General features: G+C 40.8%; 1 protein-coding gene across 2 annotated transcripts in view; it reads right to left on the reverse strand.

Moving 5' to 3' along the window:
- Positions 1-3265: 3265 nt before the first annotated feature.
- The window catches only part of ube2o (ubiquitin-conjugating enzyme E2O), a 32511-nt gene continuing 12143 nt past the window's right edge, over positions 3266-23633 (reverse strand). The window contains exons 2-23 of one of the 2 annotated variants that reach the window (XM_019254540.2): positions 20344-20403; positions 19863-19973; positions 19283-19380; positions 19112-19175; positions 18616-18759; positions 18334-18443; positions 18054-18204; positions 17803-17860; positions 16559-16721; positions 14935-15090; positions 13617-13771; positions 13146-13258; positions 12786-12914; positions 12025-12114; positions 11624-11948; positions 11026-11390; positions 10759-10939; positions 10132-10268; positions 9095-9298; positions 8893-8950; positions 6679-7501; positions 3266-6295 (exon numbers count right to left, since the gene is read on the reverse strand). In XM_019254540.2, the coding sequence (XP_019110085.1) occupies positions 6268-6295; positions 6679-7501; positions 8893-8950; positions 9095-9298; positions 10132-10268; positions 10759-10939; positions 11026-11390; positions 11624-11948; positions 12025-12114; positions 12786-12914; positions 13146-13258; positions 13617-13771; positions 14935-15090; positions 16559-16721; positions 17803-17860; positions 18054-18204; positions 18334-18443; positions 18616-18759; positions 19112-19175; positions 19283-19380; positions 19863-19973; positions 20344-20403 (3723 nt within the window). In that variant the 3' untranslated portion in view covers positions 3266-6267. Of the gene's footprint in view, positions 7502-8892; positions 8951-9094; positions 9299-10131; positions 10269-10758; positions 10940-11025; positions 11391-11623; positions 11949-12024; positions 12115-12785; positions 12915-13145; positions 13259-13616; positions 13772-14934; positions 15091-16558; positions 16722-17802; positions 17861-18053; positions 18205-18333; positions 18444-18615; positions 18760-19111; positions 19176-19282; positions 19381-19862; positions 19974-20343; positions 20404-23633 lie in introns of both variants that reach the window. The other variant, XM_027283052.1, reaches the window with a different exon arrangement.

The following is a 23633-nucleotide window of genomic DNA, read 5'->3' on the forward strand; positions in this document are numbered from 1 at the left end:
ACCATGCATTTTTTGCAAGGTTCATTTATTTGTTTGGTGCTGATTCATTCCATTCATGTGAATAACTGGCTAATCCACCTGCAAGTTTACTGGCAGTGAGTTCATAGAGCACTAACTGAAGTCAATATAGATAAAGTGAGAAAGTGGTACTCCTAAATAAAAAGTAAATTAAACACAGAACTCACAAAAAATACCTCGTGGAACGTGCTGAACATCACAGACTGATGACAACGGTGTGAACATGTTCAGTGCTCCGATCCTGGAAGGGTGATTGATGCGCTTTAGTGTCTCCACAGCTGCATCCTCCATCCCGACATACCACTCTTCTTATTCTTCTTCTTCTTCTGTTCTCTGCAGAGCTGTCCTAGGTCTCTGGCCCCAGCTGCTTATCAGACACATACACAGGCTGTCCCTGTGGGAGATTTACTAATGATCATCACCAAGGTGTCCTTATCATTGAGCTTTAAGTCATAGAAATGATGACTGAGGCCTACGTGGGCAGTAAAGTATGGTTTTTAAATGTGTTTTTATTTGTGATTCGACACAAGAGGCTAAAAATCAGATATTCTTCATCTGAGTTAAAGTGAAATGACGCCTTAAACAAGGATCTGGGGGGTTAAAGCTGGTTAAAACAGCACATTGGTGTGAGGGGAGGATGGGGATGTGGGGGGAGGGGAATATCGACTTGTTAAATGCTGCATGAGGCAGGCGGCGTTGTGCTCCTGACAGTGTGCCCTTATTCTTCCTCCTTACTAACACTTTTCATTTCAGTTATGAGTAACCATAAGAAAGGTCGCATGTTGAAGTCTCAATTATGCCTACAGGGACTACAAGATTTTCATGTTTTAGTCACTGTGTCTGCATTTGACTCTGTGAAAAAGTGACTTGTGAAAGACCAAAAAAGGGATTTTCTTTTATAAACGTTATTACATAATGCAAGTTAGTTGCCAATGCCGTTTTTAAGCCTTTGTGACACGTCAAGGTTGATTTTACTTCATTTAATTTCTCACTTAGCTGATTTAAATTATGTTTACTCATGAAGGACTCTGCAGCAGGAATTCAGCTGACAAGCTACTAGCACATAAGATGGAAATAGTACTTGAAGAAATGTTTGTTCCGCTTTTGCTTTCCGTTTTAGGGGAAAGTGTGGTCTGTAGCACGAAAAACTGGAGGAGTTAATGACTGTTAAAAGTAGACACACTGTACATCCAGCACAGTGTGTTCCCGAATTCACCAAAGAAAGACTTTACCTCCAGAGATTTTGATTTGAACACTTTTAGTGGCCTTAAGATGTAAAATGATCCTGTAATGAAAGAGAAAAACAAACACATGAATGGTTCAAAAAGAAAAGTGCTACTGACCCAGACCGCTTTCACATATTTTTTTCTATGCAAAGTCAGAATTCTTATGAGTGATGCTGTGGTCCTTTAACAGTTTGATGTGCCTTGATTGTGCTGCACCCTGGTGGTTTGAACATGGTAGTGCATTCACTGATTTCTATTTGCTACTTGTTGTTTTCTCACCAACGTTAAATTAAAACTGTCATGCATGGAGGAACGGACAAATTGGACAAACTGGAGTCAGAAGAATATTTATGTCCGGCTTCTCTGCAGATGTAATTGTGGCACAGTGCTATTGTGTTAACCTGCGTCTAACATTTAAACTTAAAAACTGTTAACAATGCCGTGGTGCTGCCTCTTCATCAATTATTGGCGAGATCTTCAGCATTTCTTTTCATTTAAAGGAAGAAGTTGGAGCAACAACCAACAGCCTGAATACAATTTCTGTCTGTAGGTCTGTGATTAAAAATCTAAATGAAACTAATAAAGTTGAGCAATGGTGTGCATTCCTCTGTCGGCAGCCTGTCTGTCGATTTGCTATTTATGTCTTTACCTGCTGCTTCTTACCTGGTGTTTTCTTGTGTATTTAAATGTTTATGGTGATGGGAATCTTTTTTCTTGCACACTGAAGATTGAATTCTTTATTCAAAGGGAGAGCTCTATTTTTCCAATAGACAAACGACTGTAATTTTTCTAGAATCAAATCAAACATTCTCCTGGGGTGTTTTTGATTGGAAAATAAATATAACAAATAACAAATGTCTGGTGAAGTATTTCTTTTGCTTTGTTTCTGGCTTGAATCAGCTGAGCAGTTAATGACCACAGCTTATGATCATTTTGGTGTTAAACTCACTAAACATGTACTGAATATAAAAGGTATTACTTTCACTCTGTGGAGGGGGACCCTCTTCTGGCATGTTGCGAGGGTGAAGCCACAAACAAGAAGTTATTTAAAGAATATTTTCAGCAAATTTTATTTAGGTCAGGTGGAGGGAGACCGATTCAATGGACTGAAAAAAGGTAATCAACTTCTTAAAACTTGAACCAGAACACGTTTTCCCTTCATTGACACTTTTATCCTGTACCTGACCTGAATAAAAGAGATGTTATGCATTTACCTGCCTGCATGAACTCAAAAAGAAAAACTGTATCAAGTATAAACATGTGAGAATCATGAGACCATGACAGACATGTACAAGGCAACTGTCTTCCCTGTGAACATTGTGCAAGTTTATTTTTTTCTCTTCTAAACTGCATCTGAGCTTCAGTATATTTTGATGTGTCTAATCTCTGTCACAACAGAGCCATACTCACACTTTACACAGGTATTATATTTTACATATATATTATATTTACAAAATATTACAGGAACGTGTAGGGTTATTTGGCGTACTATATGTGCTGTCCAGCCATATCATGACGAATAAAAATAACTGTGGGCAGATATTTAATAAAGCTTACATAACATACTACAGCATCTTATACAGGAAACCTGTGATACAGGTTGTACTTTGTTAAAGCAGAACTATTTTATCAAACCTATTAAAACAATCGTGGCATACTTTATGCACTATCCAGCTCATAATGAAATAAATCTGTCAGATGCTATGAGCAGATATTCAATAAATATAATATGAAAATATGTAAGGACTTACTTTTGACTCTTTGCCTTCTCAATAAGTGATGTTAAATGTGTGTGTTCAATCACTGATGTGATTTTATCCGTTTTTGGAGAACAGTAGAGCTCTATGGTCCAAAGGAATAAACAATATTAGGCTTTGGATGCAAAGGGACTACTTAGTTAATTAATGGATAGTTTGGGCATTGTTAATATATTTAAAAAGTAGAGAAAAACACAAGGCTTATCCCTTAACGTCATCCTAAAGAGAAGCTAACAGGGATCCAAATAAATAAAAGCCACGATGTTACTATGGTACTGCTTGCAAAGTTTAATACATCACTATACAGTTGTCTTAACGCAACAAAAATTAACCATTAAAAAATGAAAAAATGAAAGTACAAGAACACACTCAGCAGTTTGTACATTTATGCCGCAAGCATCCACGTGACTTGTTAGAAGTCAAGTTTGTGTTAAATATATACTGTATGTATTTTCATATTTCAATATAGTCATGACATCTGTACAGAGGGAATCAGGCTACAAATCATAACTTTATTAGTTTTTTTTTGTTTTTTTTTAATATATCAATAACAGGCCACTGTGGAAATGTAGACATCGTACAGTCAAGTCTTGTGTGTAGCCCATTCAAAAGGCTTAAAGCAACATGTTACATGCTTTGGCTGTAAAACAAACTTCTCGCAATAATAATAATCATCATCATAATCATAATAATAATGGTTTAAATCTGAATATACACACATACACAGAAAATTGTACATAGCATCGTGTGCTTGATATCCTGCCAGATTTATCTAGCGAGATAGCTTCACATTTTCTGTTTCTGCGACTGTTGACAAATGAGAAATATGGAGCAATAATGTCACCTCACAAACTCTTCGTGAGGCTTTCCAAAACTCTGCAACCATCCAGACGGAGCTCTGACCATTTCAAAACACAAGAATTGTGAAGGTGACATCTTACAAAACAGCAGCATGTGGAGGAAAAATAAAAAATAGGGGGAAGAAAGCAAAAAAGGCTACATGCTACAGCTGCAGCAGCCAGCAAAGAAGACTATACTTCCTCCTCTGTGGCGTTAAAGGCAGAGAAATAACGATGACGTAAAATCCAGGACGAGGACAAAATATCATGGATGCCTGATTGCCACATCTGGTACAGGAATGCCAGTTTTAAGAGTTGTGGGGGGGATGGAAGACAAAGCAAAACAAAATACCCTCATTCAGGACCTTCATTTTTATTATTAAGTCTCTTTAAAACGCAGCAACTCTTGGCTCATGGTTTCTATCCTCTCCCATCATCACTCATAGTTTCATTCGTCAGCATCAAAGTTCTTTGTTCAAGTAAAATACCAGACAGCCAAAGCTCTCTTTGTTTATTCACGGGTTATAGCAAAGCACAAGGGAGAGGGGGGGTTGTCTGACCTGTGTTATTATCATAATAATATTTATTACAATGAGATTCATAATATCTTAAAGAATAAAAGAACATTATGTCTGATGTGGGATGCAGTTATTTAAAAAGATGTAAACAAACACTGCTCTGATTTTCCCCAGGAAGCACGAGTGGACCCAAAGGTGATTTTTTTTAAAACTTTCTTTCACAGTTAATTACAGCACAAAGCAAAGAGTTTCATGGTAACTTGGTAAATGGAACCTTGATTTCTTTTCATCCACACTGAATATATATCCCATGCAGGGAAAGAAAAGAAGATCACAGACAACAGTCGTATCAGCTAAATCTTTTGTGCTGTAATTTTCTCTCATCAGCGGGGTCAGCGGTTGCCTTCGCGGGGATAAGACAGGAAAAACATGGAATGACAGAAAATAATAATCAATCTCAATAATTATACCAACAAACCTTCAGTGTCACACTTAGTGTGGTTTGTATTCTGATGTTATTAAACTCTGCACGTGCAATTTGGAGAGAAAACAGATTACAGCGAGAGATTCATGATTAAGAACCGATAAAGGGGGAAACCGATCAGAGATCTGCACTATCAAAGCAGGAAAACACTGGAACAGGGTTTTAGTGGTTTTTAGTGTGTGTCTAAGTCTGTAGAGATTAATGTCTAAAGCATGACACAAGCAGCTCTGTACACAATGGTCTGAGATCATTAAGAACAATTCAAGTAAGGCAACGTTGACATGAGATGACGGAATGGATGCTGTATTTTTTTTTTTTTTTTTTTTTTAAATTGTGTTTATTATTTAAATTGTGTCGTTTGCAGTGATGTGGGTTCACCTCCACCACAGAAAAAAAAAAGGTGAAGCATTGTGGGTAAAGCTCCACTCTAAAACAGTTCAGCCTCCATGAGTAAAACGACCTCATCAAAAACACCAAAGCACAAAGTTTCACTTTGGTGAAAATCTTTGCTAAATTCTACAGAAAGTGAGTGAACTTTTGTATGTCGAGGTGGTAGCTGTGTTAAGCTTTGACTAGAGCACACACACCTTCACATAGAGCCACCTAACTGTCGTCCTGTGCCTGGCTGGCTTCTCTACGCACCAAAATGGCTACAGCAGTCTGACCTCCAGAGGTGATTCGTACGTAAACTTTGTCACTCGATGTTTGCCGCGTGGTTCAGTGCGAGTTGTTGGCGAAGGAAAATACCAGCAAGTGTAGTGGAAGAAGTGGCAAAGCTGTTGTGGGTTGGCAGTTTTACTGACATTCAGTATGTTCTACTTAAATATTTGTGTGTTTGTGGACAGAGAGAATTTGGCAGAAAGCGTTCAACCAGAGATTTCTATTTAAAAAGAATCCTACTGGTCAGTGTGTTTATACGGTGTCAACTCTCCCAGACCAGATTGTCCATTCGTTTGTTGTAGTGCAGGATGGTACAGCGATAATATTAATAGTGCTACAGATAGCCGCAGCTGACCCAACAGCCAGGAGAGCTGGGCTTTGCAGTTTTTCCCCATTTGGACCCAGCCATCTTTGACCTTGTCCCAAAATGCAGCGGTGATCATTAAGTCTTCATTTTCCAGGCTGATTGAGACGGCAGAGTGGTTATCCAGCAAATCCCCACCCAGAAGGTGTGTGTCGCTGGAGGTGGAAGTGGATGATGGGGGTTGGAAGAGGGATCATGGCACTGATTTTTCATCTCATTCGGTCCTTTTTGCATCCACACCGCCTCCAATGAAATCCTGCTGAGGTCAAAAATGAAACTCTGCCTGCCTCCAGTAAAAACCTCCATGTGTTTACCTGTGTCCATGAACAGATGAGGGTTCTTATGTGACGGAGTAGCTCCCCATTGGTTTGTGTAACTGCACATGTGAGGTCCACCCCTCTTTATTCATCACACTCATCTGCAGAGACACTGAGGGAGAACAAAAACATTATGAAGTCGCATCCAAACCAGAACTTGCTCACTTCTCCTGATCAAAAAAGGTGCTGTTCTCCCGCGCTCGTGGTTTGATCGAGAAGGGTTATGGCGAACAGAAAAAGAAGGCAGAATAATGTGGAGTTTGGGGCAGCAGGAGCAGTACAGACTAAGGAGATAAAGGACAAAAATGTGGGCAGTGCTGGGGGCACAGTGCAGCTCTGGACAGGGGTACAGAAGATTGAAAATTGTGGTCCCCCCAGACAAGTAATGGATCCTCCTCTACAGCTTGAGGCGGATGAAAAGGTAGAAGAGAAGGAGGAGGAAAAGAGCAGGGAACAGTGCAGAGGTGTGTCGGGGAATGGTGAGGAGGCACTTACTTGTCCTCTATGTGCTCAGTGATGCCAGCGGCGGCCAGCGCAGCTCGGTACTGCAGAAGCACACCTCGAACGCTCTTCACAAACCCTTTAGAGAGTGGGAAGAGTGGAAAGCCGATGTCCGGGTAGCCGCTGCCCTCTGGGAGGAAACTCCTGTAGCTCTTTCTCCGTTTCTTTGGTCGCACCACTGGCTGGCTTCCTGTGGAGCCCACCCCTCCTCCGCTAACTGTGGCTGAACCTCCTTCTGACATCCCACCGCGAACTACAGAGCCACCCCTGTTTTCTGCACCCAAAGAGGCGTTTCCCTGGGTGCTGTCGCAGTCTGAATTCTGGCTCAGCTCCTGCTGAGAGGCTGCTGTGGTGGAGGGACTCAGCCCTGAATCCTCCAGCTCCTCCTCCATAATACTGGTAACTCCTGCTCCTGTGACCCCCTCCTCGCCAGGCTTACTGGGGCTGCTGTGGGCCACCACCACAGGTCCTGATCCCAGGGGCAGCTGCTCGTCCAGAGGCTCAACAGATGAGGCTCGGTCTTTTGAGTGTTGAGCCCTGGAGGACATGTGTGCTGCCTGACCCCTCTCAGCGGCGTCGTGCAGCTCCAGCCACACATCCAGGCGGTGGACGAGCCGCCAACCGTTGGAGGCAAAGTGCTCCTGGATCTCCTGTTTGAAGACCTCCACGGGATTCTGGAGGAGCTGCGTCATAGACTGGACCATCTTGATCAGGGCCATCTCATTGTAGCAGCGGCTGTTCTCATATCCTTCCTGCAGGCCTCGGTCGCTGTCAAAGCCAGCCTCGTTATAGTAAGGTTCATTGACGAGGATAAGGCCTGCAGAAAGTGTTCATTTCATTATAAAAATGCATTTCAAGGAACAGTTAAAAAGTCAAAGACACAAGTCAAGATATCAGCTGTTTCGTCTGTAACAAGCAGTGAACTAATCTAACCTTATCGTCTCTCTCATTAAAAACTACTAGATGTTCGGGCAGCATCAAAATAATCAGCATGTATATATTGAGTGAATGAACTACTGTAATGGAAAATTACTTTTTTTATTTCGTCTGACTTTTCCTGTTTTATTCCATGTTCCATGTATTTAGTTTCTTTATATAAATGCCCTAGCTGTTGTCTTACTATTTCAGTGCATTGCCTGCAGACTCTTCAGAGTCTGTGTGCCCAGTACTTGTCTTGTAAGAATAAAATATTTGTTGCCGTCAAACTCTTTACTTCAGACTTCTCTGTGGTCCATAGTTTGTACTGCGAGTCCTAGAGGTGTCAAGTAATTTGACGCTATGTGCTGCAGCAGAAGCACTTTGTCCTTTATGATCCACACTTGGATATTCTTGGTTTCATAACTCGTCGTGTTTTTAGTCCCCAATGTGATGTAACACCAACACATTCATGTCATGATCTCAATGTGAAGTCAAATTCACATTTCATATTTCACTTTTCATGTTACAAACATCAGACTGAATTAATTATACAACCCTCCTGCTCTCTCCCTCGTCTTTGATTGATTTGTTTTTCTACTGTACCTTTATGTACTTTGGTGCATTTGGGACAACTTACATCATATTACTGCACTATAAGTGTATTTCTGGATCTCTTACTACTACTACTTATCTTTTTCCTCTTTGTGTTGAACTGTCTTCATTGAATTGTATATATTTTTTTAACTAAAATTGTGAAATGTGCTACATTAATAAGCTGCCTTTCCTATATGATTTCATAGATTATTAAGGTACTAAACATAGTAACGCACCTGTAAAAAACAAACTATGAGCTGCACATGTCTAAGTTATTCAAGAAACACGACGTAGTTTTTAAAAACATAAGATTACACAAAATCCTTTTTTCACAAGTCAAAACTAGTGAAGTTGACAGACAGCAGCTTTGAGTTCAGAGAAGTTATTTGACATTTTAACCAAACTGACGATGAGACAACAACGTGCACTTCAATGAATACTGCAATGTACATTTAATGACTCTGCGATAGTGAGATTCTGATTTGACTCAACAAAATAAATGAATTAAAATCTGGACTTGATTTGTCTGTCAGGACAAACTGCAGAAAATGTCTGTGTGTGAGGCAGATACATTTAGTCGAATCACTGTGTGCGACGCTACACTTGGAGTCCTTCTGAGTAAATGAACATATAAATAAAACATTTTTTGTGCTGCAGAGAAGAGAGGAGGGAGTGTTTGTGAATGAACACACTAACCTTGTATGGAGATGAGGACTTGCAGCAGACTGGACTTGCTGGTCCATCTCTCAGTGCCCTGTTGATCACAAATCAGACTGATCAGAGTCATCAGATGATAACTGTAATTTTTTTTTTTTACACAAAACTGTGTTGTGTACCCAAACCGGAGAAGAAATAAGATCATACCTGTACATACATAAACCTGTAAAACAGCACTCACCTTTCCAATCCAGGTTCCCAGCAGACTGACGCACACCTTGCCGTTGTCGTACAGGTTGGGATTGAGACGACCGCTGCACTGGGACAGGTAGCGAAACAGAGGCGGCACAGCCGGGTAAATGTTTGGCAGCTGGATGTCAAACAGGAACAGACCGTCCTCGTAAGGCGTACGAGTCGGCCCTTTGATCAGAGCTGAGAACAAGTCCTGTGTCAAAGAAAGTAAAAGAACTTCATGACATGTTTTATAATGTATGCAGTCGGTAAAATTTAATGGAGACCGTGACCGTGTGACGCTGAGCTTACTGTGGGTGAATAGCAGTACATCATCATCAGTGGCAGCAGTTTTATTACTACTTTTTTTTTTTTTTTTTTTTAAACATTAATATTCCTTTTCCCATAAACCCCTGCTGCTTTCTTAAACACAAAGAATCCTACCACATTTCTTTGGTCTTACTCCCTGCTGTTTGTTTTGAAGCCTAAGAAAAATGCTCAGAATTGATGAACATATGGGCTCATAAAAAGGTCAATTAGACGTTGAACTTGTGAAATTATGTTCTGTGGTTGTTTATCACACTTCATATCTGTCAAAAACTTTGCACACGCACACACTAATTAACATTAGTTAATACACCAGTAGGAAATGTTTGGCTCTTCTTTTTACAACCAAAAGTGGGTTGCAAACATCTGCGTAGGTTCTTCTCTATGAATTTCAGTGTTCTTCTTTCAAACCAGATGTTTATAAAATCAGAAGTGAAGAGTTGAATGAAGAGTTTATCTACATGTTTGCATAGTGTGATTTACAACCAGAATTTGAAATTGTTTCTGGATATCGTCACAAGTTCGACTGTAATATTAGTCTTTCTTAACTGTGAATTCTGGCAGCGATCAGTCAGCATAAATGGAAAGACACTTAGTATTGACAGTGTTTTTTTTTGTTAGTTTTTTAAAATCTTTTAAAATAAATAAGGGTGATTTATTTCAGAATGGTCACATCATATGAATGCTACTTTCTTTATCGTGACATTAATGACAGCTCACCATGCGATCTTCAAATGTTTTGACCATGATGCCGTCAGGCAGTGACGTTGCTAGTAGAGCCATTTCCTTTCTCACTGTGCTGAAGAACTTTTTTGCCTCAGCTGGCTGAAACTCCATTTTCTTAAATGAGTGTGTGTCTAAGAGAGAGAGAGAGAGAGAAAGAACGTGAGAGCAGACAGATGATAACTAAATAGAAACACAATGAAATAGAAAGTTTGAAAATACAACGTAGCGTGAGAGGGCAGAGCAAAGCTGAGTCATGGAGAAATGTGAGTGAAAACTTGTTTTAGTGACACATAACACGTAGCAGCTTAAGTTTGAGGTTTGTTCTTTACTGTAAGTCTTCGTTTCATATCAGCTCGTATAAGATAGTACTGATAACCTGGTTTCGTGAGAGGAGCTGGATGTTTGTGTTCAGATGTCTTATCTGGTTTGGTTTCATTTATCCAATTTAAGCTAACAGTAAAGATTGCAAAAGACTCTCAGGAATGATATATAGATAGAGATAATGGAAGGCAGAAATTGAGACTAAAAGGAGGGAGAGAAAGAATGGAAGGAGGAAGTAATGGAAACAAGGATAAAAAAAAAAAAAAAAAAAAGAGTTCATGGTGCATCCTCGTTTCTCACCTGGTGCCCACTCCAGCACAGAGAACACCTCGCCCTTGGCACTGGTAAAGGTGACGCCAGGCTTGCCGCCACTTTGTTGGCACAGTACTGGTGTGTCACTGAGAAACTCGCTGGGCCATTCTTGTCCACCCACTGGTGTCTGTGGCTCCTGCTGGGGCTTTTCCTCTCCAGCTCTCTCTACCTGAACAGCAACAGACCAGCAGGTAAGACACAATCAAGATAAATGATGCCAAACTATTGTGCATTAGAAACATTGTGAACACCAACCTCTGTCCCTGCTCCTCCACTCCCGCCTGCCTCCACCACAGCCTCCATTTTCTCCTCCTCCACGATGGCGACATTATCCAGCGTCTTCCTCAGGTTCTCCTGCAGCTTCTTGATGTCATCCAGGAAGCGTTTCTCCTTTGTCGGTTTCTCTGGCACTGTGGGCGTCACCGAAGTCACTAAATGAGTTGTAGAAGCAGGTTCGGCAGAGGTCGGAGAGGTTGGAGAACCCCCTGTCCAGAGCTGCTCCACAGTCATGTTTTTAAGGCTCTCCAGGATCTTCAAGGCCTCTTTCAACTCCCTGAAGCCCCGAGAGGCACCATCTTTACTGGGCTTCTCCGCTCCATTGACTGCCCCTGGAGAGGTTACTAAAGCATGCAGAATTTATAGTTAGAGACATTTCGAGCAGGATACAGGTAAAATGTTTTCATTATCTTTTTCTCTGTAAAATTTACATAAATAAAACAGTTCTAAGTAGGACATAAAATCCTCTCTTATCCTCTCGTCCTATAGAGGACAAACTGTCACAGGAGTGGCGACATTAGAATGATTAATGTTTTGGACACTATTCCCTTGAAACTAATAATAACGTCCCACCCACCTCCACCAGAAGCAGGACTAGCCACAGCCACAGACGCCTCTCCCTCCTCTCCAGGGACTCCTTTGGTGGGGCTTGTGACCCCAGCTTTGCTGCCCTCTTGAGGAGGGATGATGAATGTCGTGGAGCTTGTGGGCGTGGGGGTCGGGGTCGCTGTGTCGATGATATCTGAATTGTTGACGTGGCTGTCGTCCTCAGTGGTGAGGCCGTTATCCGTCTCCCAGCTGTCGCTCTCGTCCTCCCACTCCTCAGTGGACAGGACGCTACTCGTCTCCTCCACCGAGTCGTAGTCTGTCTCCTCGATCTCAGACTCCACATTGTAGAGATGCTGTGTGTGATTATCAGGAGAGTGTCAGCAACAGACGTCTCACAGAAATTCAGTTTCATCGAGGAGAAACACTTACCTGTGGCAGTACGATAGTCATGGAGTTATCCGCCCACACCACCTCCACTTTGCTGCTCACATCCACCCTGGACACTTGGCCAACTGACGTCTGTGGGAAGGAGGATGTATAGATAGAACAATCATCAACAACCAATATTACATGAGACAATATGAAAACCAGACTAAAAAGGGTATGAGGGTATTATGTGCTGTAAAGATTGTAAAGCTCTTTGAGGCACATCTGGGCAACATAAAAAAAATAAATAAATAAATCAATGTGACTTGACTAAAAGAACAGAGCCTCACTCACAGACAGTAATATTTATTACTCAATGACAGTATAAACTAATGCCTTCGATTTTCTTAAAGCTTTTCCAGAAGGGCTGAAACGTGTGACATTTTGTGAGGGTGCTCTAAAAAGCCAGAGAGTGGCACCACTGTGGGGGCATACACGTACTTTAACAGTCAGATTCTGTTTGCAGGCATTTTTCTTAAGTGTCCTAAAATATTATGCACTATCATTCATTAGGTACACCTAGCTAAAACTAATGCAGCGCTGCAATAAATTCTACTTCATGTCTTAATGTTCTTTTTTTTGTTGAAATGGTTTCAGAGAGGTTCATTTATCTGTAGGATTATTTTAAAGGCTGCAGTTTGTGGTGCTGATCTGTACTGTTATACTAAGAGGTTTCTTATATTTTCTCCACCTTGTCTCATAGATTAAGAACAGCTTCAGCACCTGACACAGGTGAAAGAACCGAGATTTTTACACGTCCTCACCTCATTTTCGCAGTCGTTCTGTCCGTTCTCTGAGTTCCATATTCTGATTACAATGTCAGTGGTGCGGAAGTGGAAATCTGGGTGATCCGCGATGTCGTACACGCTGACGTCCTCCTCCATACCGAGAACCTGGATTAAAAGTAGGAAAGAATAGCAGGCACATTTCATTATTACTCTAAGGTTGAAGAGCCACTTACAGCAGTCAGGTATCGCAACATAATAGCATCCGCTGATGGAGGAGTGTAGACTAATCCACCGCGGCCTCTCCCCTCGTCTGTAACACTGTCAATCTATGTTTCATTCTGACACACATCAAGTATCTTCATGATTTTCACTTTAAGTGTTTTTTTCCTGACTGACCTCCACATCGTCACTGGAGGAGTTGAGTTTGATCCACTTAACGACACATGTTCTGCCCTTGTGATCACCAGACTGGATCACACCATACACTCCTGGGTCCTGGAGGGCTTGGGCTAAGAGCACATACACACAGTTTAGAGGGCAGTATACACAAAATACACACAGAACCTCTAAATATAAAGATTTATAACAAAAAAAATATTTGTCTGAAAGAAAATGGAAACTTTAGTTGACTGTAACATCACAGTTTCAAAGAACATCTCTGTTTCGTCACACAGACTTGGCATAGTTTCAACAAATGACCCAGATACTGTAGGTACTGTGTGGCAGAGTGGCCTATATAAAAAATTCTCATCGCAGTCCTCAGGGACAGAAATCTGACACACACTGTGTCTTCACTAGCCTGAAAAAAGTGAAATAAAACAACAGAATTCATCGTTTAAAAAAATATTTAGATCATTTTTTCCTTACGCCGTTTGTCTACTACAAAGTCCCCAGGACAAAACTCATGGCTGTCAAGGTGCTGGATGGGGATAAGGTCATTTGATCTGATCCCCTTCTCCACACGCCCGTCCTTCCACATAACATCAGCCGTGGTGATTGTGGATACGACTTCCACCGCAACCCTGTGCACACACATAGACACACGATTCAGACTTACATATGGCTACAACAAAAAGGATTGCTCAGTTTGATTTGCTAGTCTGGTACAAAGATTTCTTCATAGAAGTTTTCAGTTTGTAGAGATTAAAGGCTCAAAGTTAAGTGTCTGCCTTTTATTATATAAAAGGAGCATTTCTCTCTCAGCCTTTCCTGTGTTTCACTCATCATAAAAGCTACAATAAAATATTTCGGCTATTGTTTTGCCCCTTTTGCTTCCTTATCTACAGTACCATTTATCTTACTCAACCACTGTATTCGCCTCTTCCCCCTCACTCTCTTTGCTCTAGTTCTCAGTTCTTCCTCTCATCATTTTGTCCTGCCTGTACAATGTATTTTTATTTATTAACACTCTGCATCAAATGTGAAATTAATACCATCAAGGAAATGGGTTGGGAGCACAAGGAGCAGCATTGGTTTGTAAAAAAAAAACAACAACCCTTAAACATCTTATAGTTGAAAGGTTTTAGCAAAGAACAAAAGACAGCGTTGTGTTACGTTTGGTGAAGTAAAAGCAGCGAGGAAGAGTGTGTGAAATCTGTCCTGTAAGCTGAGGATGTGTGTGATAGTGTGTGGTTGAGGAAATGACACTATCAGTGTGCAGTCAGCACTGAAAGACTTTCTGTGTGCGGCTGCTGTCGGGCTCCAGTGTCACCGACACAGATTGAGACATGAGCCCTTTGACAAACGAGAGAGAGCGGACGGAGCGTCACACAGAAAGTGTTGTCAGTTTTTTCCAGGCTGAGCAGCTGCTGCTTTAGCAGTCGGTCACAAATGATGTCACTGGTCTCAGTTTTACATCCCGATCCTGATTTAGTTGCAAGGCAGGGGGATAAAAATGGAGCAACGTCACCAGATCCACAAACATTATAGATCAGACAAATGCTAAAACACTTTTGACTTGGCACAGTTGTTTCTGAGACGGTGAAAAAGGCACTGGATCAATGATCACCACAGTGGTCGGATGAGGAGTCATGAAATGTACAGAAAAGCTGACCAACATGATGAAATAAAGAATATATCAATGGATAGAAGACGAAACAGAAAGCGAGAAGGGTTGCAGACTGTGGATTGTAGTATGCACAGACAAGGAGTTAAAGTACTGGAGTATCTCCTGCTGTTAACCCACCGGTCTCCAGGCTTGAACTCGCGGGAAAACTTGGTCCTCTTCTTCTTATGCTTCCTCTTCAAGTTACGGATGGAGAGCGGGATGCTCTTCTTCCGATTCGTTCCGAGACCGCCGCTTTGAGAGGAGGCTGTGGAGCTGGCCGATGATGTCAGAGAGCTGCAACCACGATTACAGTGAGAGATTAAGTATTCACAGACAACATGATGTTTTTTTAATCACACGAACTGTACAAAAAACCTCCCAAGATATTTTATTTTAAATCATAGAAAATGAAGAGAACTAAAAATGCTGATCTTTGAAAGGCTGAAACCAGAGAATGATTTAGCAGTTTTGAGGGAAAAAAATGGCTCACAATTAAGGCTTTATCAAAATTGTTGGAGTCAATCAATTAATTGAAGATAGTTCTACTTTAATCCCATTTATGCATTCTTCAGGACAACAACACAACCAACTGGAAAATATAATGAAATTCAGTGTAAAAGCAATAAATACTACATTTATGAAGCTTTTAAGTTTCACATTTTATTGACGTTGTGTTTAAGAGATGATGATTCAGCTCTGTGGTCATTTCTAAAGAGACTTTTAAAAAAACGCTGCGAGGATGGCTCTCAGCCGAGCGTCAAAGTTTGGTTGCCAAACTGACAAAATGTATTTCCATCACTTGTATTTAAGGGGATAATTAACCTGTTAAACTGTACCCTATTTTTTATTAATACAAAAGTGTAATAAAAAATTTTAAAAAACAAATTAAAGTGTGTCTCATATCTCCTCTCTCCGTCACACACTAATGAAGTGGATTTCATTAAGAAACAAGTGGCTCAGCTTCATTAATAATCCAAATCGAACTTAACCAGGCAAAAGCAACAATGAGAGGCTCAAATTATTAAATTAAACTGCACATCTGCAAGCTAATTCAGCTGGGTAAATTACAACAGGCAGAATAATTAGCCATAACTACTGCAAGCCTGGTGTAGAGAGTAATTTTCCCCTCACACTAAAACAATGCAATCAGTGCATCAACACATTCAGATACATAAGAACACATCTGGTCCTATGAAGCTCTGCCACAGTAAATAATGCTGTTTAACTGGACTGAATTATAATACTGAAACAATACGTCTATTAAATCGATTAGTTGATCAAGAGACAATTTATTGGCAACTATTTTGATGACGTTTTTTTTTTACTTATTTTCCAAGCAAAAATGCCAAATATTTGCTTCTTTGATGCTTTTCTTTGAGAATATCTGTGAAATTTTTCGACTAATGTTTAGAATTAACAAGAAATTTAAGTACGCCATGAGTTCGCCTTGAGCTCTAAGAAAGAATTATTAAAACCACTATTATTTTATGACAATAAACAGACGAATCATCGAAAAAGTCTCTAGATTATTCAATAATGAAATTGTACTGTACTGTATGAACTTTGTTATTCTATCCACTTGGACACCTTTATTCCACTTTAACACAACTGCCTCAAATATTAACCAGGCTTTAATAAAACCCCTCAAACATCTGAACATTTCATCTTCACAAAATGACTTATGCCTCAGATCACACTAGACTAGAGAGAAACTCATGTTGTTGTGTCCATACACCGTCAGTAACATTTTTAAAAAACTGACCTGGTATCATCTGTGTCTTCTGCAGCCTCGTCGTCAGCATCCTGCTCGCCATGTTCAGCCAAGTTGTCGTTGGCGTTCTGGGGGTCCGCAGGGTTCTGGATGGGGACCACAGGGCCGTTGTTGTTGGGATGAGACGAGTCTGTCTGCTCTGATTTGTGCTCGCCTGGTGAGAGATAAAACAAAACAGGACTAGTTAGGATTTCTATTTAACGGATAGAAGGATAATCTTTCAAAACGGGAAATGAAATGGTTTATATGTAAAAAATTCAATTATCTAATCAGCTAAATCAATACAATTTTACTTCAAGTTTTAATTTTGCTATGTCTTTACAGAGAGACGGTCTCATCATGCAGACAGATATATTCCTCTGCTCAAGTGTGCTGCACATCAGCACAATTTCCAATTAGTCTGTTCCCCCTGTGCCGAGACCCATTTGTGGAAAGGAAGGGACTGCCTCATGTCTCCCAGAAACCTTAAATCATTCTGACTCTGCTTTGCATGCAGACACTTAGTTCTCAGCTACTTTAGAGGAAAGGCAAGCAAAAAATAATGCTCACTTTTCTGACAGTGATAAATGATTAAAGGTTGTGTGTGTGTGTGTGTGTGTGTGTGTGTGTGTGTGTGAGAGAGAGAAAGAGAAAATATATTTTATGCCTTGTTTATTATGTTTTTTCCATTCACATTCATTTCTGTCTTACTACTAACTGACTAATAGCTTGTAGAAACAGGAGATGATCAGTTTCTGACCAATGATGAAGTGTGATGACCACTGCAGCAGCGTTTAGAGAGACCAGGCAGATTAGCTGGACCAGATGAATTTAATAAACTCCAGGAAATGTGGCTCTTCAGTAAAACACAACCCTAGGAAACACAAACAACTTAAACTCTGGTTCTGTTCTTTGTCTAACCTGGCTGATGAATTATTAGATCTACTGAAGCAGTGGACTGAAATTAATGACTTCTCCTTAATGTGGGGGAATGGGGTCAAGTGAAAAGAGAGAGGAGTAAAGTAAGAGGAGTGATCATTATATTCACATTTTTTGTATCAGTCTGGCTCTGCTTAAAATGATCCTTCATGCTCTTGTGTCAATGTTTGCTTTTTGTTTTCCACGTCTATTTTTGGGCAAATTAAACTCTCTCAACAGCAAGAGCATTACAAAACAGATGTGTGTGTGTGTGTGTACTTTGTGTACTGTCTGTTTCTCTGGATACTGTGTTTTCTCTGCAGAGTGTTGATTGGCACCTTGTGTGTCGGCGTTCTCCATCTTCTTCCCTGAATCCTTCTTGAACATCCTTTTCAACTGTAGGAAAAAACACACGCACACAACGATAGACAGACAGACTGAGTGAGAGTTTGAAGATGATCACAAAAGCCTCACAGTTTTACAGACGCTCTCTGTATCCAACATTCAAGGACAACTTTCTTAAAATATACCTGTGTAAAACAGAACATTGTAAGTGCTATTGTTCTCTCTGACATATGTAAATCCACACCTTTCTGGCCACGGGGTCTTCAGGCAGGACAGGTGCACCCTCGGGTCCTTCACATGTGATTCGTGTGGCGTCCCCCTTAGCGGGGAACACATACAGGGCCCTCTCTCCCAGCTGCCTCTGGGTGTGGTCATAGTATCCTAGACGCCTCACCCTAAACCCAACCAGCACAGGAGCTCAATACACACATTTAGTCACTCTTTTTAATTCTTAAAGAAAATAAGTTAAATACAAAAGGGTCAGAAGTCTATGTGAGGACACATGGATGAATATTTTGACTGACCTGCAGAGATTCTCCTGTGTGATGGTGGAGGGAGGAGGGTAGACGCTGTCAGAACCTTTGGGAGAGTAGCTCTTGGTGATCCACGTCACCTTCAATTCGACCACTTTTACCTGAGAAGAGCGCAGCCATCGAAACCATTTAGACAATTTAAGATAAACAAATACACATAAACCTCATTTAGTAATAAAAGCAAACCATTTCACTGTGATTAGTGATGAATATGGGTTGATTTCTTGCACTCAAATAAAGGAAGCTGCAGTGAAAAGACGACAGGTGTCTTACCTCTTCTACCACGACCCTGAACTTGCACTTCCTGCTAAGGACAGGTTTGACCCCTGACAGCCACTGTACATTAGAGAAGACTTTGGCCGGGCCGATCAGGACCTGGCCTGGGTAGAAACCGTAGGCCTCGTCAAAGAACAGACCCTGAAGAACAAACCACAGTGATAAGATCCTCTACACAAATGTAAATGTCCAGCTATATGACTTAAAAACAGAGGGTGGAATCTGTATATAACAACATTAAGCTGACAACTACAAAACATAAAATGCAAAGAAACATCAGTTATTTAAAGTTAAGTGTCAATGAGTGGAGGACACGGCAGCAAATAAATAATTATTACATCTTACAACACTATTCAAACTATTTACAGACTATGAACCAGTTGTTTCTGTCTTGACATGAGCTCTTTGTTAAGGAATCTGACCCCTGACGAACAGCTGTTCTTTTCAGGGTGGATTTACCTGAGGGGACAGATAAGAGCTCGTGGCTACATACCGAATCACTGACATGTGGACAGACGTCGTAAAGCTTGGCACCGTCCTCCACACTCATGGAGCACCTGAAGCGCGAAAGAGAGAGAGATGACTTGTTGACATTCACCGAATTTGGCAACGATGAATGTGTGTCAGCGTGCAGACATGATCACAATGTATAATCTCTGTCTACCTGGCTCCATTGGAAAGCTTGAGGATAATGTGATTAGTCAGGTCGTACACTTTCCCCAGCCAGAAGTCGTAGGCAATGTAGTCGCCATACATAAAAGACTAGACAGAGCACAGTGACAACAGGAAAATGATCAGCAATTGCTTGCAGGTGAGTGCTGTTTTCTACATGACTCATATTTGCTAATTACTTAGCAATTAGCAATACTAATGAAGCTGCGGAAATACTTTTGATAATGCTTTATTTTATGTGTGTGTAGTTTTCTAATAATTCTCTTGGAAATGTAGAAAGAACCACATAAGACAACATTAATTATCAGAAAAACAATAAGAACAGCTACACTGCAGGTGATGTGTTGCTGTACTGAAACATAGCTCTTCTATAGATTTATCTTCTTTAGTTTTGACAATGTGTGAAAGTTAATTTTTGTCACTCAGCATCTGTACATACACAAAAGGTGTGAAAATATTACTTTCCTTGTATAAACAGAAATGTAATTAGTTGCAAATTACATACTTCTTGTCAGGAAGTGTAAATATATACAAAACCTGTGCATCTATTCAATAAAACTGTACTCTCTTACCCAGATGTGCTGCAGGTCTTTGCTGTTAACTGGATACAGAACACAGTTTGTTCCCACTAATTTTACAGCACACCTGATGTCAATGTTGGTCACAATACCACACTGGTTGTCCTGTAATGCAACAAATAAACAAGGTTCAGAATATCATCATTTTAATCATCATCTAGGACATCAACAGAAACACTTGCTAGCTCCACAAGCATCGCTGGTGTTGACAGCATGTGAATAAGACAGCGCTTCAGTTCAGAGAAAATCTCATCAGTTTAAAGTTGTACTCATATTCAGAAAAAGTCTTCTCGTGATCTTTTGTAAGTGTCAAACTGTAATAATATTCCAGTCATGTTTGATGCAGCAAGTGGAACAGAGCGCTGAACAGTGACTTGACTGACAAAGAAGAAAGAAATGAGATAGAAAGAGAGAGGTGAAATGAAAATGGGAGTTACAGACAGAGAAAAAGACACACACAGAGGACTCCACTTACATTAGAATTGTTTCGTCGTACGATGTCTCTAATGACGATGGATCGATCTTCAAGTTTCAGCTGTAGAAGAAAAAGCAAACAAGTTTAGAAAATGGTGGCTGTGTGAACTCATCTTACACCAACACAAGCTCCTAAGTGTCTGAAACTGACGCTGGATCAGGAGAACTCCACTGTGATGAACCCTGAACAAAAACCTCTAAATTAACCGACTAAACATTAATCGCACTCACACTTGACAAAGTTACTGATATGATTTGTCACACCCTTGTCCTGTCCCTGCTCAACATGCACAGTCAGCAGAGCTGGAACGCGTCCCCCAAAAGAGCAGATGAAATGGTTTTGTCATCCAAACAGATAGAAATGTTTCACTGAGCAAGCCGGCGTCAGTCTCTGGTGTGAGAATCCAGCTGTGTGTTTAGCCCAGCAGCAGTCAGAGAACATATTTTCACTATCAATTATTAATCAACACATTGAAATAAAAATAGGATCTGTGAAATGATATGGTTTACAACTACAAGGGCCGACAGTTTGATGGACAGATTAAGCCAAAACAGCATTGATCAAGTACGAGAAGCCCCGGAGAGACAGAGGGCAGAGGACAGGAGCCGCTGGGCTAAACTTGGCACAAGCTCAGCTCCCAGAGGGAAACCTTGTTGAGCTTTTTTTTTTTTTTTGCTGTGTCACTATGCCTGCATGGAAAGCCAGTTTGAATAACAGATCTGTGAGTTTGGAGTCTAATCATACAGCTAAACACTGAGCAGTCATGTGTAGCCATGAAACAGAATTTCACTCATTTTGTGTGACAGCATTACAACAGCAATCTACCAGGAGCTCACAAATGTTTAACTGGCCAACACAGAGCCTTGTTGGATGACGTCACATTACAATGCACCAAGTTAGGTGAGTTAGGTCAAGTCTGTTAACCTGATTTTTCCGGGACTTTTACCCACGTTTTACGTTCCTTCAATGGATGGAGTTTGACCACACTCAAAAGCTGCTCTCACTCAGCTCCATACCACACGATGATTGACATTAACTTAATATTTTCTGTCAGTATTTGTTAGTTTTGGTGATTTGACTGGTGAAGGTGGCTGAGAGACAGGATGTTGACCTTGAGGTAGTTTTTTTGGCAAACTGAACTCGCATCAGTTTGAACTTCATTTTTTTCATCACTTTCTTGTAACTTTCTATACAAGCATTATCCTGACTCAGCAGCCGAAACCATCAGATATCAACTCGGTGTCAGCACAGCGACCCTGCTTATACTACTATATTGCACGAGTCCCATCAGGAACACACTCCATCAACTTTACTTGACCTACATGAAACTCAAACAGCGTGGTGGAGGCAGAATTTCACACCACAGCGTTGCTTCCACAACAATGAGTCAGACACAAAATTCAGCTGCAGGTCTAAGCCTTATGGGCCCGTTGGACAAAATGTAGAGAGGTATAAATATGATCTTAGTACATCTTGCACAGTCACCTAACCAATATGATACAGGCTGTTGACAGCATCTCTAAAGCTCTTCATTATCTACGCTGCTGATTCACAACTGTGGTAGAAGATTACTAAAATTGTTGAATGTTAGCCAACCAACTAAGATTAACCATTTCTGCCCTGGATAAATATTGATTTGATGGATGGTAGTGATTTAAGTATCGTTACTTCCTTATGTCATAAAGAAAAACCCTTGTGTCCCACAGAGAGTGTCTCAAGAGTCTAGACACTTTGGTGATGCTCTCTCTAAGTGTGGTTTCACACCTAACCTGTTTGGTTAAAACAGACCCTGGTGCACTTGCCCAGTTAGTGCTGTTCATCTGGGCTGGTGTGAAAGTTGTCAATTGAACCCTGGTGCAGACCAAAGACGGGATCAAGACCACCTGAAGAGGGTGATCCCTCAGTTTTCTTTCTTTTCTTCTTTGTGTGGAGTCTGTGTGGGTACTATTCCTGATTAATAGATCAAAAGCTGGTAAAACTGCTGTGCTTGTATCCTACTCCATGTACTTTGTCAGCTCATTAAGTCAATTAAAAAGTGTGTGACAGTGATCCCATAGTAATAAGCCCTGAATAATTACTGTGCAAGACGCCTCCTTTTCAGCCTGTCTCCACGTCATTATTCACAGCATGTCGATTTAAAGTCTAATAATACTAATGAGGTTTAAAATATGTTATTTCTTCATGATCTCTTTCCAACACCACAGAGCATAACGCACATACTCTGCATGTTAAAGTGCTTTGATTTCCTCATGTGGATTCATGAAGATGATGCAGGACCAATCAATGAGTTACCTGTCAGTCCGTATAACTTTATGTTTACTACTTTAGTACTGGTTCTTTTCATAAAAAGCCAGTGTGAACAAGAGCCAGAACTAAAATGCAGTAATAAATTAAATCACTTTCCTCTTCGTCTGGACAAAATCAACTGGTGTGAAAGCACCGTAATTTGTTGATCTGAATGAAGCCACCACAGGTCTGGCAGAAGTTGGACATTGCTTAAAAAACAAAAACAAACATGTATATGAAATTACTCATATAAAAATCTACCTGTGGGAGGCCCGGCTTCTACTCTACTAAGCTGCAGCACAAGCTGCTCTACTGGCAGGAAGTACACAGCAAAAAAAAAGTCAGTGAACTGCCAGCCAGAGTTTGGGAAGAAACAGATAGAAGTAGAGGAGGAGAATGTAATTAGGAGTACAGTAAAGGGAGTGAAGAAATTAAAAACACAGAAGCCTGCTGCATGTTAAGTGTGTGTGTGTGTGTGTGTGTGTGTGTGTGTGTGTGTGTGTGTGTGTGTGTGTGTGTGTGTGTGTGTGTGTGCCATCTATGCCAAATAAACAGGGAATATTGTTACTATATTTATAAGAGCAATCAATTCACTTCCATCCATCTTTTATAACAATTATCCTTTAACACGGGGGGCTGGAAATGATCCCAGCTGACATTGGGCAAGAGGTGGAGGAGAAAACACCCTGGACAAGTTGCCAGTTCATCACTGGGTTCGCACATAGACACAACCATTCACGTTCATATTCACACCTACGGGCAATTTAGACTCACCAATTAAACCTACATTTGGACTGTGGAGAAAGCTAATCACTGCACCACCATGCCGCCCTCGATTCCATTCATTACTTTCATTTAAGATAGATATCAACCAAAATATTAAATTATACTCCCATATTGTTCAATCTGCACCTTGTGATCATCCCGAGCACCATGGCGTTGCTAATGTAGATAAGAGAGCTGTCTCAGTAAACCACCGTGTGTGAGTCTGTGGTTTGCTCTGC

Source organism: Larimichthys crocea, chromosome X (assembly GCF_000972845.2).
Source record: "Larimichthys crocea isolate SSNF chromosome X, L_crocea_2.0, whole genome shotgun sequence".
In the NCBI taxonomy this organism is placed as follows: domain Eukaryota; kingdom Metazoa; phylum Chordata; class Actinopteri; family Sciaenidae; genus Larimichthys; species Larimichthys crocea.